Here is a 15831-nt window from a genome sequence, read left to right as displayed (position 1 = left end):
GTGATGGAAAGTGTGTGGGAAGGCAATCTAATAGTTGAAGATCGTCAAGGAAATCCAGGGAGACCCCACGTCATATGACTCATATCATAGCCACACTTCCATATGGCTATGATAGGAAGTATAGTAACATGGAGCGTGTATATGGTATGCATTTGCCAGTAGAGAAAAAGGGACAGGGTTAAGGAAGGGCACATCAGCCTCCTCTTCAGCTTCATGCTACAATGGACTACCAGCCTCAACTAGGGCTGTGAGCCAGTTCAAGCCTGACCTCAGCATTAAATTTTTTTAGCCCAAGTCCAAGCTCTGTCCACACTAGGGCAGGGTTTGGGCTGGTTTTTTTAGGCTAATCTCAGCTCATGAGCCACCCCTATCCTGGCCGAGGAGGAGTCCCACCAGATGCCCATCCGAGCAGAGCTAAAGCCCAAGCATGATCAGTTTACATTTGTAACCGAGGGCACAAGGGGTGCAATTCAGCAGCATATATAAACCAGAGAACTGGATAAAGAACCTGAAAACAAGGGTAGTGATTGAAACTAGAAAGAGGATAACATCATTCATTCAGAGGTCCATTTCAATCGAAATGAGTTCCAAGGCTATCTGTCTTGTACACAAATTGAAATTTTGCTTGCTGATAACCAAATACACCTTCACGTCCAAGGAATTATATATCAAATCAATCAGCAAGTTAGAATAAGAAATGTACACTTCTTTTTTCAGGTGTACAATGCTTTCTATTTCATGACTCCCAATATTTTCTGAATGCATTCAGGAATACCATTTTGTTATCCATCAAAGTATTAGGCAGTCCATTATTACAATTTAGACATAGTTACCTATATATAATATATACACAATTAACGTTATTTTCATATTATTCCTTGACCTGGAGATTGTTTGGTTTTAGTTACTAAGCACTTCAACAAATTGCTGCACTATTTTTTATTTCAACAGCATAGATGAAAGCCGATTTTGCCTCTACCTTGAAAGCTAGAATTTAACTGTTGAACCTTGCAATCATGATCAAGACCATCTCGAAAAAACATCAGCAATGAGCCTGCAGGAGCCCCTTTTAAAATTAAGTTCTGTAGTTTGGCATATTTATATCCACTCATAAAAGTAACAAACTCAATTATCTGCAGGGGAAGGGAAAAAATGTTATTTATTCCATTGAATACAAGTAAAAGCAGTACAACTTTCAAATATCTCATTCCTCATGAAGAAGAAACTGACTTTGTAAGCGGCAAAATTGTAGGACTTGCATAAGATGCCTTTTGAGCACAACAGATATTGGGAAACATTGTTTGTATGCTTACAGTTAAGAGACCGAAGAACTGGACATGTACACAGTTCTGATACCAATAGTAAGAGAAACCTTCTGGGTGAAACAAGAAGTCTGCTAGTGTGGAGGTGAGATCATCCAGTTGATTTGATATATGAACTTGGTAACCAAGGAGAGGACTTTGCTGCCATTTCTTACTCTTCACAATTAGCTGTAGCATTGCACGTTCTGCTCCCACCACATTAGTGATTCTGCACTGTGTTTGCTTCACCTTTGAGACCTCCAAATCTCCACTTACTCATCCATGTAGGTATCAAGGATTCGAATGTCTAATGATGTAGAGAAGGAAAAAATTTATGTCAGCGGGAGCTAGTGTGAGTATGAAATAGGTCACAGTTGCAATCCCATTTCCTTACCTTACTGTGCCATGGGAACTTTTCAGGTTTATTATAAGCTTCTGAAAGGGCTTCGAGAAAGTTATTGTTCTCTTACAGCACATGGTCCGAGACAACCCCAGCAGAATAGAACAGCTATAGTGATACTGAAAGCTATTCTTGTAGCCAACAAGTGGGCACTACACTAGATCGAGCCTGCAATATTGAAATGCAATTTGTCCATTAACAAAGTCTTATATTCAATTTTGAAGTGAAAAAATAACTAGTTTCGAAAGTTCAGATCAACTTGTAATTTCTATTTCTAAGGGTTTTGTTAACAACCCATTCAATGACCTGCATCAAAAACTACATCTGTTTACTTGACCTGACACCAAGTAAGCTAATTTTCTATGCAGCAAAATTGTAGGTCTTGCTTAAGATGCCTTTTGAGCACAACAGATATTGGGAAACATCTTTCATATGCTTACAGTTTAGAGACCGAAGAACTGGACATGCGAACAGTTCTGGGAGAAACATGAAGTCTTCCGGGGTGGTGGTGAGATCATCCACTTGATTTGATACATGAACTTGGTAACCAAGGAGAGGGCTATGCTGCCACTCCTTACTCTTTCATATTCAGGGGTAGCATTGCAAGTTCTGATCCCACCACATCTCCACCAGTGATTCTGCATCGTGTTTGCATCACCTTTGAGACCTCCAGATCTCCACTTACGCATCCATGTACGTATCAAGGATTCAAAGATCTAAGAATGTAGAAGAGGAAAAAGAAAATGGTTTTAGCAAGAGCTAGTACGAGTATGAAATAGGTCACAGGTGCAATCCCATTTCCCTACCTTACTGTGCCATGGGGACTATTCAAGTTTGGTATAAGCTTCTGAAAGGGGTTGGAGAAAGTTTTTGTTCTCTTACAGCACATGGTCTGACAAAACCCCAACAAAACAGAACAACTACAGTAGTATTGAAAGCTTTTCTGATCGCCACCAAGTTCTCTACAAAGGCTTTACCAGGTAGATCTTTCCATTTGGAGTCTTTTGGTGGAGAGCCTCCTATATCAATAACAAGATAGTATGCACTCAGGCATAGAAAATTCTTCATGACATGAACGGTTTTATATTCCCTGACAAAAGATTACAGAAACAGAATAATTAGAATTAGGAAGGAGCAAATTGTTTACAAAGGTCGCTTAGAAATCTATATCCCACCAAATTAGAGTGTTAGTGATTCTTCACCACATTTGCAACACTTTCAGGACCAAAGTCTTCACTCATTCACATCCTGTAAATATGCGCCACACAAAAAGCATCTTAACAACCTAAGAAGGTATAGCAGATTTGAAAAGGAGAGGATTTTATGTTGCATAACAGAGTTGGCAACCCAATTCAAAACTCCAATTTCCCTACCTGATCAGGGTGACTCTGTTTGGGCTTCTTCAAAGGGCAGGAAGAATGTTTTGGTCCCCTGCAGCCCAAAGTCAGGCATGAAACTCCAGAGACATAGATCAATTAAATCAGCAAAGCTTATTTCACAGCCAAGAAATTTGTATTTACACCAGAAGCCTACAATATTGAAATGTAATTAACTTGTCCGTGAACAAAATCATATGCTTGATTTCGAAGTGAACCACTAAAAGTTCAGAAGCTGACATGAATCTGTACCTTCCAAAGATTCTTTTTTTGTTCAGAGCACACTCTGTCTTTCACATAATCAAAGACCCCATCCCTTTTAACACAATTAGTTTTGTTCACAGGGTTGGAGAGTAGGGATTTGCTTTTCCAAATCTAAAAGATGTGTCTTGTTCACAAAACTTAGGAAGGCAGTAGAAATCTGTCCAACTTCCACCTGCAGATAATTTCGGAAAGATATGAGATATGATGCATGATTTATCTTATATTTTTATTTCTTATAGTTATAAGTCAGTTAATGAACCCACTAACAAGGAGAGAGCTTTTCTACCATGCCTAAGCTCTTCCTATGCAAAAGTGCATACCCAAGTGCCATGCAAGACAGAGGAGAAGTGAAAAGTCTATACAATGAGTATAGCATCCATATATTTTTGGGTCTTGGTGATTTGACATCAACTTCCAACCACCAGTCTCCATTCAAGCACCAAAATAACCTAGAAATAAGCATCCACAAACACAGTCACATGTTGAAAATTTGTTGACAACTCCAAACCAAAACAAACAATAAGTCACTCAATTCTGCATCACTAAATTGGTTTTGCTTTGAAATTCCCAAAGTTTACAGCCTCAGAATTTAATGTCAACTTTCCAAAGGCACATGGATGATGTCCTAGTCCCAATGCAGCATAAATATTGATCAAGCAAAACAGAATCATTATGATACTAAAATACATAGTTGCTTGCCAAGAACCATGGTGATGAGCTGTAAAAGAATCATCTTATTATACAACAAAAATACTTCTTACAAATTCTTCAGTGATGCCATAGAGGAAGCAGCATAGCATGAAGATGGACATAGGTTTTAATAGCTGCAATATCAAAATATTTTCATTAAAATGCTTTGAACATTTGTAGACTGTATGAAACAAAGGACAAGAAAGAGAAGATGTTTAAACTTTGTGAACTAGAAATAGGCAAACCTTTTCCATCTATATCTATAAAATATCTACCTATTGATTTAAGTACCAATTTATGTACCAAATTCGGACTTCCCTACCTTATCATGGTAACCCTGTCTGGGATTGTTAAAGGGATGTGAAGAGTGTTTTGGTCCCTTGCAGCATGTAGTCTAACATAAAACTCCAGCAAAACAGAACAGCTATGGTAGTAAAGCCTTTTTGATAGCCAAGAACATTGCTCTTACACCAGAAGCCACTGACATTGAAATGCAATGAGCAAACTCTTGTCTCCAATTTGATGAGAAGAAACAATTAGGTTTGAAAGTTACCATGAATATTTACTTTCCAAGATATGTTTTTGTTAACAACTCATTCAGTGGCCTGAATCAGAGACCACACCTTTGAACACTTTTGGTCAAATTCAAAAGCCATCCATAATCAGCCTGTAGAAAATTTTAGAAACATATGAGTATTGATGTCATGACAGATGTGTATCTTATCTAGTTACATTTCATTTAATGAACGCACCAACCAAGTAGGGAATCCTTTTATCGTGCCAAAGCTCTTTCCAAGACAAACAGCATACCCGAGTGCTATGCAAGACAAAGGAAGAGTCAAAAGCCTATTTGAAAGGAGAAATCATCAGTAAAAGCATGGAAATGCAAATGAAGTAAACAATTATAATTCTAGGATACATTACCTCTATAGTTCTGTAGGAAAACCCAATTTTGAAAGGCCTTGGAGAAAGTTTTTGTTCTCTTCAATCGCATGGTCAGACATAAAACCCCTGCAAAATAGAACAGCTATGGTAGTACTGAAAGCTTTTCTGATAGCCACCAAGTTGACACTTACACTATAAGCCTGCAATATTGGAATGCAATTTGTCCATTAACTAAATCTTATATTCAATTTTGAAGTGAAAAAATAACTAGATTTGAAAGTTCAAATCAACCCCTAATTTCTATTTCTAAGGGTTTTGTTGACAGCCCATTCAATAACTGGCATAAAAAAACTACATTTGACAATGTCTTCTATAATTTTCTAAAATTTAAACTTTTTAATCATTAAAATATAGAAGCATTAAAGTCTTGATTTTTTTTCTCTTGCATGTTGAAGGTCTGGAAAACCCAGCAAAGGTGGTTTCAATTTATAAAAATATCATCAATTTTTTCTTCCTAGGATATGTCTCTCGGTTATTTGAGTAATAGAAGAAGTCTCTTACTTTGTGTTGTTATACCAACTTAGCAAGCTGATCTAACTTTCATGGCCATAGTTCTTCACTTTGCTTCTTACTTCCTTTATACTCCTGTTTACAAAATATAAATTCTAGCTCTATGAATAAATTGAGCTATTTAAACAAACATCTATATGCAATTCATCAACTATCTATTAAGCATGGATATTCACCCTTAAGCATACGATGTGGACTGGAATTTTACGCATGCAGTGGTAAAATAGAACCAGAAATATTTTTGTAGTATATTCATTCAAGTTATTCTCATCTTAAGTTACCAAAAGTCAGAGGAACTTGCATAGTTTAATGGCAACAAGAGAACTAAATAAAATATGATGACAGAAAGAGCAAACTATATAAAATGCATAATCCTACTCATCCAATCTCCACTTGTAGATAATTTCAAAGTCTTATGAAATATGATGCCATAGTAGTTGTTTCTATCATACAGTCATATATAATTTGGCTAATAAACTGACTTAAAAAAAGAGAGTTTCTCTACCATGTCTAGCTAAGCTCTTCCTATACAAGATAGAGGAAAAATGAAAAATCCATCCAATGCCATACCATTCGCATAGTTCCATGTCTTTGTGGTTCTGCATTAACTTTTTAAGCAGCAATCTCCATTCTAAAATCAAAATAACAAATAAACAAGCATCCATAAAATGCAGTCACATGTTGAAAATCTGATGACAACTCAAAAGCAATGACAAATAATAACACTAAATTGCACCATGGAAATAAATTTTTTCTTCCAAATCAGGTTCAGCTGAAGAGTGCTTTCATGGATCAAGGGTAGAAGCTACCCAATTTTCCAATACATGTCTAGCTAATTTCATGTTAACTTCTGAAAAGTGTTGCAATTCCAGTGTGGCATGCTCACTGATATAAATACTCTAGCAAAACAGAATCATTATGGTAGTAAAAGCTAGCCATACTTTTATTCCAAAAGTCAATGAAATTGGGAAAGATTGTTTGGAGAAAATGTGATGTGAATACCTCTTCCAAAGCCTTCAGTGATGCCAGTGAGGAAGCTGCATAAAATAAAGATGAACCTAGGTTTAAGGACAACCGCATAATGTGGACTTAAAATATTTCATTAGATGGAATTTTACAGTGTATTTGGATCAAAAATAAATTTATAATTGTGGACCAACCAAACTTCTATAAAGAGAAGTCATTTGATCCAGATTGAGATGCTGATAGCAAATGAAGTTGCCAACAAAAAATAGTGAAAAGACACTTAAATGATATATTAAAAGGAAAAAACCAAGTAGGATTGTTATTCGAAGACTCAATTGTAGTGAGTAGTGAATGAAAATCATTACATATTAATTAATGATTTAAAAACAATAAAATGAAACAAACTAAAATGCACACTAATACTAGTGACCATAACTCAAAAATTATGTGAATCAAGGGGACCAAGAAAAGGATTAATACCCTTTGGATCGTGAAGAACCCACAAGTACAATCCTTTAGTAGTTGCTCCAATGAGTTGAAAGCTTTCATATGGAGCAAAGTCAAGGAATAGATATTGATGGTGTCACCATGGAGAATTCAGGAGCAAGCATAATGTCAAAACTCTAAAGAAGACAATCCTCAACAACCAAACCAATGAGATTGGCTAATTGTCCCCACATTTGTTAATTCAGATTTTTGCTTATTCATAGAGATGAAATATAAATCAAGTTAACTTCAGTTGAAACTCATATATGTGAATTATTGTTCTAAGAAAAAAAACGAACATTTGAGAAAGTGGGATTGTGGAATAATTTGTACCTATGTAAAAATAGGGCACTCTGTAGCTATGAATACACTGTGTTTGAAGGCTTCATCACTTCTAACTACTCCAAAGGATCTGAATTGTAATATTTGTGAAAGATGATTTGTCTACAAAGGCTTTACCAGGTAGGTCTTTCCATTTGCTCCCTCCAATTGCTCCCTCAATCAATAATAAGATAGTACGCACTCAAGCATAAAAAATTCTTCATGACATGGATAGTTTTACAGCCCCTGAAATATGATTACAAAAACTGGAATTAGAATTAGGAATGAGCTAATCGTTTACAAAGGTAACTTAAAAATCTATATCCCACCAAATTAGAACCAAGGAACAAGTATATATGTACTTACATATAACATCAAACTGCTAAGAAACTGATTGTTGCCCTGTAACATTTTGTCTAGAAAATCGTATTAAAAAACCTGCATAGAGTTCATGAAAGCCTTGAATGAATATATTTGGACAATTCATACAAAATATTATAGTTTCACAGTCAATATGTTTGGCTTGTTTTTCGCTTATAGATCATAGGTACAGTTGTTTTCAGGTTCAAAGGAATTAAACATATTAATAGTTTCTTTCATATCCATAACATACAACACATATAGGCCTACTCCTATTTGAAGAAATTAACATTAAAAAATACACGCCACAAATTCAAAGAGTCAAATACAAGGGTTGTTGATCAAATAAAAAAAAAAAAAACTAGAAAACATGAAAAAAAAAAAATCCCACAAAAATTAAGGATTGTTCATTTGCACTTTTTATTTATTTATTTGGATTTAAAAATTTTTGAATTTGAAAATAATTTGAAAGGTGTATTTTGGGGGGGGGGGGGGGGGGGGGTATTTTTACTTTTTATTTTAAAATTTTGATAATAAAATCAAGGAAAATCACTGAAAATTTATTGAAAAATCCTTTAAAATTCAATTTTCCTTTTTGTTATATAACTACTAAAGATATTTAAAAAAGAAAGAAAGAAATTTAAAACTACTACACATTTAATATTCATATAATTAAAAAATAAAAGTAATTTTCAAGTAGTAGTTTGTTTTGATTTTGTATTAGAGATTAAAATATTGGTTTCAATTCTAGAGCAGCCATAGAAGATGTATGGTGAGATTGAATTGATTGGTAGAAGAGAATGATACACAAACTTGGTGTGTGTGGATTGCACAAAACATAAATAAAAGTAGAAAGTGCGTACTGAATTAATAATTGCATAGAAAGGCAAGAGTTTGGATGCAAGTGCCTCATGACAAGATGACCTCTTTATATAAGAAATCCATTTCACCAGTTATCACGATGCAGGGAATGTGAGAAATGTTGGGCCATTTTTTCCTTTTATCCCTTTGGCATCGCTTCTCCAGCAGAGGACACTTCCCAATATAAAGACGAGAAAGGGAGGAGGGCAACCCCTGTTTTGGCAAGGACTCGAGCTTTTCACATTCGTTAATCGACAGAATTTCAAGAGAGGTCAGGTGCTCAAGGCCCTTCTTGTCCAGGGATTTCAGATTTGGAAAATTTTTAATTGAAAGATAGGTGAGAGTGGAGGGCAGAAACCGCTCCTCAGGAAATGACTTCGATCTTTCTTCTTCAAGTCCTCCAATCTCTAACCAGCTAAGAAAGGGAAGCGTTTGCAAGCGCCACTCCATCCGACAGGCCATGAGTTTGTTACAATTCCTGATCTCAAGATCAGATAGATTAGTGGGCAAACCCCCTATTGGAAATGAATCAATTTCTGGACAATCTTCTATTGTCAAACTTTCAAGGGATGTGAGGGAGTGCATCCCTTGGGGCAGTGACTTGAGCTTCTTGCACGAAGTTATCCAAAGAGATGTCAGATTAGGAGTGGGCAATCCTCCTTGCGGAAAAGATACCAGATTAGAGCAACCAAAGATGAATAGGCTCTGGAGAGATGTGAGATCCACGTGGTGAAGTCCATCTGGAATGTAAAGGGACTCCAGATTTCCACAATTTATGATACGAAGATACTCAAGCTTTGTGAAGGAGGCTAATGGAAAGGACGTGAAAGAATCACCAGTACTCCATATATTTAAGTTGGTAAGGGAAGCGTAGTGGTTGTGCGTCATATCCTCCTGGAGTGCTAACTCCAATTTCTCGCACCGCTGGATAGAAAGTGTCTTCAATGTGGGCAAGGACCTCAGAGAACCACAACTATAGGTATCCAAGTATTGCAGAGTCGTATTATTTTGCATCATTCCCTCTGGTAGGGACTCCAGAGTGGGACAGTCTCTGATTTCAAGCCTTTCAAGCATGGGTGGCAGCGCCATCTCCGGAAAAGATGCAAGACTCTCACATTCCTGGATGTTCAAGTTTTTAAGAGAGGCAAGGCTATGAAGAATGGGTGGAATTTTACAAACTTTCCTTATATCCAAAGAAGCCAACGAGGTGAGACTGCTCGCACTCCTAACCACCACATCATCACATTCCTCCAACATCAATTCACGAATGGAGGGAGCCATTGGAAGACAACACACCAGCTGCTCGCATTCACTGATCTCAAGTTTTGTTAATTTAGGAAGGTGTTTGGGTAAATCCTTTTTCAGCTTTGGACAGATCTTGATATAAAGCTCCTTCAAACAAGGGAATTCAACTCCACGACAAACCCATTCCTCCCACTCTAACATCTCTTCAAACCTCAGAATCTCTAGGGATCCAAACGGCTTCATTGAAGATGAGTCACAATCATTATTCCCATAGAAATCTGCACCAATGTTTTGTACTTCATCCATCTTCGCAATCTGGAGATCCTTGAGAGATTGTAACTGCCCAAGTGGTGGCAAGGACGAGCAACTTTTACAATCTTCAAGTTGTAAGAAAACTAAATTCGTGAATGAAAGATCTCCTAGCCATTTTGGAAATTTTGTGCCATAGTAGTGTTGAATGTTGAGCCTTTTCACCTTGGTATGAGGCTGAAGATTTTCGAGAACTCTGGTTTGATTCTCCGAATCACTATCAATCACACATGGATCCCACGCAAACACCAAGTCATCAAGGTCTTTCTTTTTCTTCAAATTAGCTTTTAAAGCATCCGTAGCATTCACCACATTTTGCAAGTTAAAAATGGAGAGCGCTCCCCGCAGGTGGGACAGATCTTGTAACTCTGTAATTCTTGCACCACTATGCTTGCCAACAACAAAAGCAGTCAATTTTCGAAGATCTTTTAGTTTATTGATTCCTGTTGGCATCCCTTCTAATTTGGTTCCAGAAATATCCAAATGTTGTAGGTGGATGAGGTTTTCGATTTCAGGAGGCAGCTCGGTAATCCCATGACAATTTGACAACATCAGTGATTGCAAATTGCAAAGCATACCTATGGATTTAGGTAACTTCTGTATGTTGGTGCTAGAAAGGTTTAAATACCGCAAATGCTTCAAATTTTGAAATGAATCAGGCAAATGAGTGATATTATAGTAAGACAAGGATAAAACCCGCAAACATCTGAATGTTGGCAATAGATCATATAGAACTTTATCAGCTAAGTAGCAAGTTGAAACATAAGCAGGCATACCTAATGGTAGGAAGGTACGTAGCTTATCATCCTTATGAAGTGGGATCAAATTTCTTGGAGACATCGAATTCTTCACGGTTGTATGACAAATGTCGAGCCCTCTTTGAAAAGGTTTTTTGTTTTCCCACTTCCAATCTGAAACAAAATTCTCTGGATACAAATTGGGCCAAATCATGAATCAAATCATGCATCACAAACAATGACTTATTTTGACTTGATTGTTGAAAGAATGACCTTGACAATAGGTTCTGAAAACATTTTTCACCTTCTTCTATCATCTCCTCTCCTTTGAAGCCACCCACAAAACCTTGTGCCACCCATAACAAAATTAACTCCTCCTTTTGATATTCATAATCCTTGGGAAAGATGGAGCAATATGCAAAGCACTGCTTTACTTTTGTGGGGAGATAATGATAGCTCAAGTGTAGAGCTGGAAGAATGTTACTCTGTTCCGTTGGTAAATCCCATATTTCGTTATTCATCATTTCCTTCCAAGCCTTTTCATCTTGTTCAGACCGCAATAAACCTCCTAGCGTTTTTGCTGCCAAGGGCAAACCTTTGCATTTCTGTACTATTTTCCGACCAATAGGTTTCAAATTTTTTGTTGCATCTGGAGTTATATTTTCAAAAGCACGATATGCAAATACTGACCAGCATTGTTCATCTGATAGTTCGCTAAGACGACAAAAAGGAGTTGTGCCCATAATTGATGCTACTTTTTCATTGCGGGTGGTTGCTATGATTACACTGCCCTGTGCTCCAGCTTTGAGTGGAGCTTGTAAGGTACTCCAGTTATCGGGGTTCTCATTCCATATATCATCCAGCACAAGGAAATACCTTTTTCCATTCAACTTTTTCTGCAGACTATGTTGTAGTGATTGCAAGGTGTTAGAATTATTAGATGAATGTTCAGGGACCAACTCCAAAATTGCTTTTGTTATTCCTACCAAGTCAAACTGATCAGATACGCACACCCAGAGTCTGAAATCGAACTTGTCCCCCACCCTCTTGTCGTTATAGATTATTTGAGCGAGGGTTGTTTTTCCAACCCCACCCATACCAACAATTGGAATCACCTGAACTCTATCAGCAGTAGCCACTTCATCAGATAGCAATAGTTTCATGATCTTCTCCCTATCACCCTCCCTACCATAAATCTCAACCTCATCCACCAAAGAAGTAGTCAACCTTTGTTCAGTCACTGATAACACTCCTTCATCACCCTCTCTAAAATGAAGATCAGATTTTCTTTTTACAATAGCCTCTAGCTCCTGGGTGATTATCTTTATTTTTTGACCAATCTTCTTTTTGGAAATCACACCGCTAGGATGAAAAGAGAGGTTGAACTTCCATACCTTGCCGCTGCTGCTGCTGCTGGTTTGAGGTCCTTGTACCAAACTGGGCCGCTTAGCTTCAGCTTCAAACTCGTCAAGCACATCTTCAATGTCGTAAGCTAAAGCTTTGAGATCGTCCAGCCACCTCTTCACTGCTTCGTCCCGAATCTGCCTCTGCTCAGCATCATGCAACACTGCTTGGAGATGCAACAAAGTGTTCCTCCACTCCTGGAGCACTGCTGTGTCAACTTTGAGCTGGCGTGCATAATCTAACAAAGGGGCAGCCACCAGCTTGTCCAGCACCACCTCAAATAAGGAAGACAGAAACGCCTCCACCACAACCATTTTTCTTTGGAAACGAAGGATTCAGAAGTTCAGAAACATACAATGAGGAAAACCCGGAGAGTTATGAAGGCCTCTGCACTCTCAAAACTTGCTCTTAATTATATGAGATGGGTCTAATTACTTGTCCACCCTTCTACAATCAAAATATCACCTTTGCTCACAATGAAATTACAAAAAAAGAAGAAGGGTTCTTTAAGAACTTCCACAAATTATTAGTTCTATAAAATGTTAAAACCCAAGCATGAGAAAATGGTAGAATTATTGAATTTCTTTTATGAGTAAAACCATTAACGAAAAGGGCTTCCACATGGGTCCATAAAAAAAATTAATCAAGTTGCTTTAGTCTTGTCGATATCGATGGTTGTCCAATTATCCCAACCATTTTTTCCAAACATTGATGGTAAAGAAATCAAATTTTTCTGTAATGCAGGTCCTACTCTTCTTGTATGATATGAAGATATTAAGAAAGAGGTGACCCTACTTCTTTTCTTTGTGTTTTTGTTTTCTATCGGGCCACATGTAGAGTGACCCCATATCCTTCTCATATTCAATAAAATGTTTTTGAATGTTCAAAAGACTTTGGTTTGAGTAGGAAAAAACTCATGAAATATATACATTTTTTCTAATATATTATTCATCCATGATTTTTAATAAATTAATAGAAATATATTTAATAGCTAAAATGGTACATATTTTTTTAAAAAAAACTTTTTTTAGATTCATTCTAACAGGATTAAAATATTTTTTTAATGCTCAAAAGTATGTTTTAAAAATGATGAAAATCACTTCATAGAATTAAAAAAAAATCTTTTGATTCTTATATTAGCATTTGATATGCGTTTCTTTAAAGTATTATTTTTCTTCGATAATATATTACTAAAAATACTATCAAAAATTTATATTGGAGTATGACTTGATTTTTTGACAAAATTTTTCTATAAAAATGTTATTAATAAAAATACAATAAATTAAGAATTAATTAGTTAAAATGATGAAATAATCATCATATTTGTGAATTTAATCCCTCCTATATTTTTGGTCTATTTTTTGACATAAATATCTTTAACTATTTTAAGTATTTACATATCAGTTTTAAAAGAAATGTTATTTAAAAAAAAAATGAGGCAAAAAAAAAAAATGGAAGGTAAGATTTCTAAAAATTGAGTTTTTATTAACTCTTTTAATCAAATAACCCATAAATTAAAATCATTTTTAACCAAAACTACTCTAAGAAAAACAATCAGAATGCACAAATAGTTCAAATATACAAATGGAAATACTATTGGAAGAAAATGTTGTCTTTTTAAGCATTCAGACGATGGATGGTTCAAAAAGTGGGGTAGGAATGTTGATTTCCACAACATATATTCTTTAAAAACTTACATTGCAACAAGATTTTAAATATATATATATATATAATGGTTATAGATAATGTTGAATTTGAATAATAAAGGATATTCATAAATTATGAGGCATTTGTGAAATTTCCACATATGCTTATCTTGGTGAAGCGGTAAAGAAGGAATTGTTAATTTTTAAAACCATATATTAGTTTTACTTTAGTGCCTTTGATCGTACTTGTATCCATATATAAGAGTGAATTAATTAATTATACCATAAGATTTAACATAGAGAAAAGAGGAGATAAATGTTAAAACCCAAGTATGAGAAAAAAGTAGAATGATTGAATATCTTCTATGAGCAAAGTCATTAATGAAAAGGACTCCCATATGGGTCTATCAAACAATTAATCAAGTTGTTTTAGTTTTATTGATATTGATGGCTGTCTAGCTATTCTAACCATTTTTTTCAAACATTGATGATATAGAAGTCAAATTTTTCTGCAATGTAGGTTCCTACTCTTCTTGTATGATTTGAAGATATTGAAAAAGAGGCCGATGATCGTACTTCTTTTTGTTTCATTGGACCACATGCATGTAGGGTATCCCATACCCTTCTCATATTAAATAAAATGTTTTTGAAAGTTCGAAAGACTTTGGTTTGAGCAAGGAAAAGCTCATGAAATGTAAGCATTTTTCTAATATATTATTTATCTAGGGTTTTTAATAAATTAATAGAAATATATTTAATAGCTAAAATGAAAAATAAAATTGTTTTAACTTGTTTGAGAATCATTCTAGTGGGATTAAATTAAAGTACCTTTTAATGCTCAAAAGTATGTTTAAAAAATTTATGAAAATCACTTCAAAGGATTAAAAAAAATTTTTGATTCTTAAACTAGAATTTAATATATGTTTCTTTAAAGTATTATTTTTTTAGATAATATATTGTTAAAAATATTATCAAGAAGAAATTTATATTTGAGTATCACCTAATTTTTTGATAAGATGTTTCTATAAAAATGTTATCAATAAAAATATAATAAATTAAGAATTAATTGGTTAAAATGGATTAAATAATTCTTATATTTGTGAATTTAACAGTTAATATGTTTTTACTTGAAAAATAACTCATTTTTGACATAAGTGTCCTTGATTATTTTAAGTATTTACATGTAGATTTAAAAAAAAAATATTTTTACAATAAAAGAATGAATCCAATTTATAAAGGAATTAAAACTACTTTGACATAGGAAATAGTCAACAAATGCATAAAAATACAAACGGGTAAGCTACTAATTCTCCTGAAAACTTAAACTCATATCTTGTACTTCAACACCTTCCTTCACTTGAGACCTAACGTAGACACATGAAGAGACAAATAAGCACGTATAGAAACCGCAGATAAAATAAGACTCTGATACTATATAAGACAATCAATTTTTATAAAAGTTGAAACTTGTAGGATTTAAATCCAAAATGTAAATCACGCACTTCAATACAAATAAAGAAATTAAATAAGTAAAATTTCAAGATATATTAATTAAGTTAGCTAAAAAAGAGAGAATCATTATATCTTTACAAGAAAAAAAAAAAAGTTTGTAGAAAATTGTAGATCATTGAAATCATAGTGAAACAAAGCCTAAATTTTCTTGTTTCTGTGCATGCAAATAATTTGTTACTAAAAATGGGAGAAACCTTCTTCCAACAGCTGCAGGTGTTAAAGGCCATTGTGGTGATGACACCACCACACTTAGGTTGATATATGAACTTGGAAACCAAGAGGAGGGCTGTGCTGCCATTCCTAACTCCTCACTAGTTCCAATGATTAGTGATTCTGCACCATATTTGGATCACCTTTGAGACCTCCACTTCTCCACATTCATGTCCAAAGCAACAACCTATAAATCAAATGAAAGCCGAACCCAAAGACAAAGACTTAAAAAGCCCAGAAACAAAGGCCAAATGTCAATAAGCTTTAGATAACATAATAATACCCATA

General features: G+C 35.0%; 1 protein-coding gene and 1 long non-coding RNA gene across 34 annotated transcripts in view; both read right to left on the bottom strand.

The window, feature by feature from the left end:
- Positions 1-1134: 1134 nt before the first annotated feature.
- On the bottom strand, positions 1135-2791 carry LOC117928094. Its single transcript, XR_004653506.1, has 4 exons — positions 2508-2791; positions 2142-2417; positions 1696-1869; positions 1135-1608 (listed from the first exon to the last, which is right to left on the bottom strand). It is a non-coding gene; the product is annotated as an uncharacterized LOC117928094 (long non-coding RNA).
- Positions 2792-2908: 117 nt separating this feature from the next.
- LOC117928092 (putative disease resistance protein RGA3) overlaps positions 2909-15831 on the bottom strand; it is a 30055-nt gene continuing 17132 nt past the window's right edge. For 3 of the 33 annotated variants that reach the window (XM_034847898.1, XM_034847893.1, XM_034847894.1), the window contains exons 4-14: positions 8483-12640; positions 7626-7697; positions 7272-7505; positions 6489-6523; positions 6057-6117; positions 5478-5561; positions 4956-5042; positions 4784-4877; positions 4354-4698; positions 4103-4165; positions 3730-3790 (exon numbers count right to left, since the gene is read on the bottom strand). In XM_034847898.1, the coding sequence (XP_034703789.1) occupies positions 8529-10985 (2457 nt within the window). In that variant the 5' untranslated portion in view covers positions 10986-12640 and the 3' untranslated portion in view covers positions 3730-3790; positions 4103-4165; positions 4354-4698; ... (6 more) ...; positions 7626-7697; positions 8483-8528. Of the gene's footprint in view, positions 2950-3074; positions 3231-3329; positions 3514-3627; positions 3791-4102; positions 4166-4353; positions 4699-4783; positions 4878-4955; positions 5043-5477; positions 5562-5991; positions 6118-6222; positions 6386-6488; positions 6524-6932; positions 6995-7271; positions 7506-7625; positions 7698-8482; positions 12641-15831 lie in introns of those variants that run through there. The other 30 variants (XM_034847915.1, XM_034847899.1, XM_034847902.1 and 27 more) reach the window with 30 other exon arrangements.

The sequence above is a fragment of the Vitis riparia genome, chromosome 13 (assembly GCF_004353265.1).
Source record: "Vitis riparia cultivar Riparia Gloire de Montpellier isolate 1030 chromosome 13, EGFV_Vit.rip_1.0, whole genome shotgun sequence".
Taxonomy (NCBI): Eukaryota; Viridiplantae; Streptophyta; class Magnoliopsida; order Vitales; family Vitaceae; genus Vitis; species Vitis riparia.
This window is presented reverse-complemented; position numbering and strand designations above follow the sequence as displayed.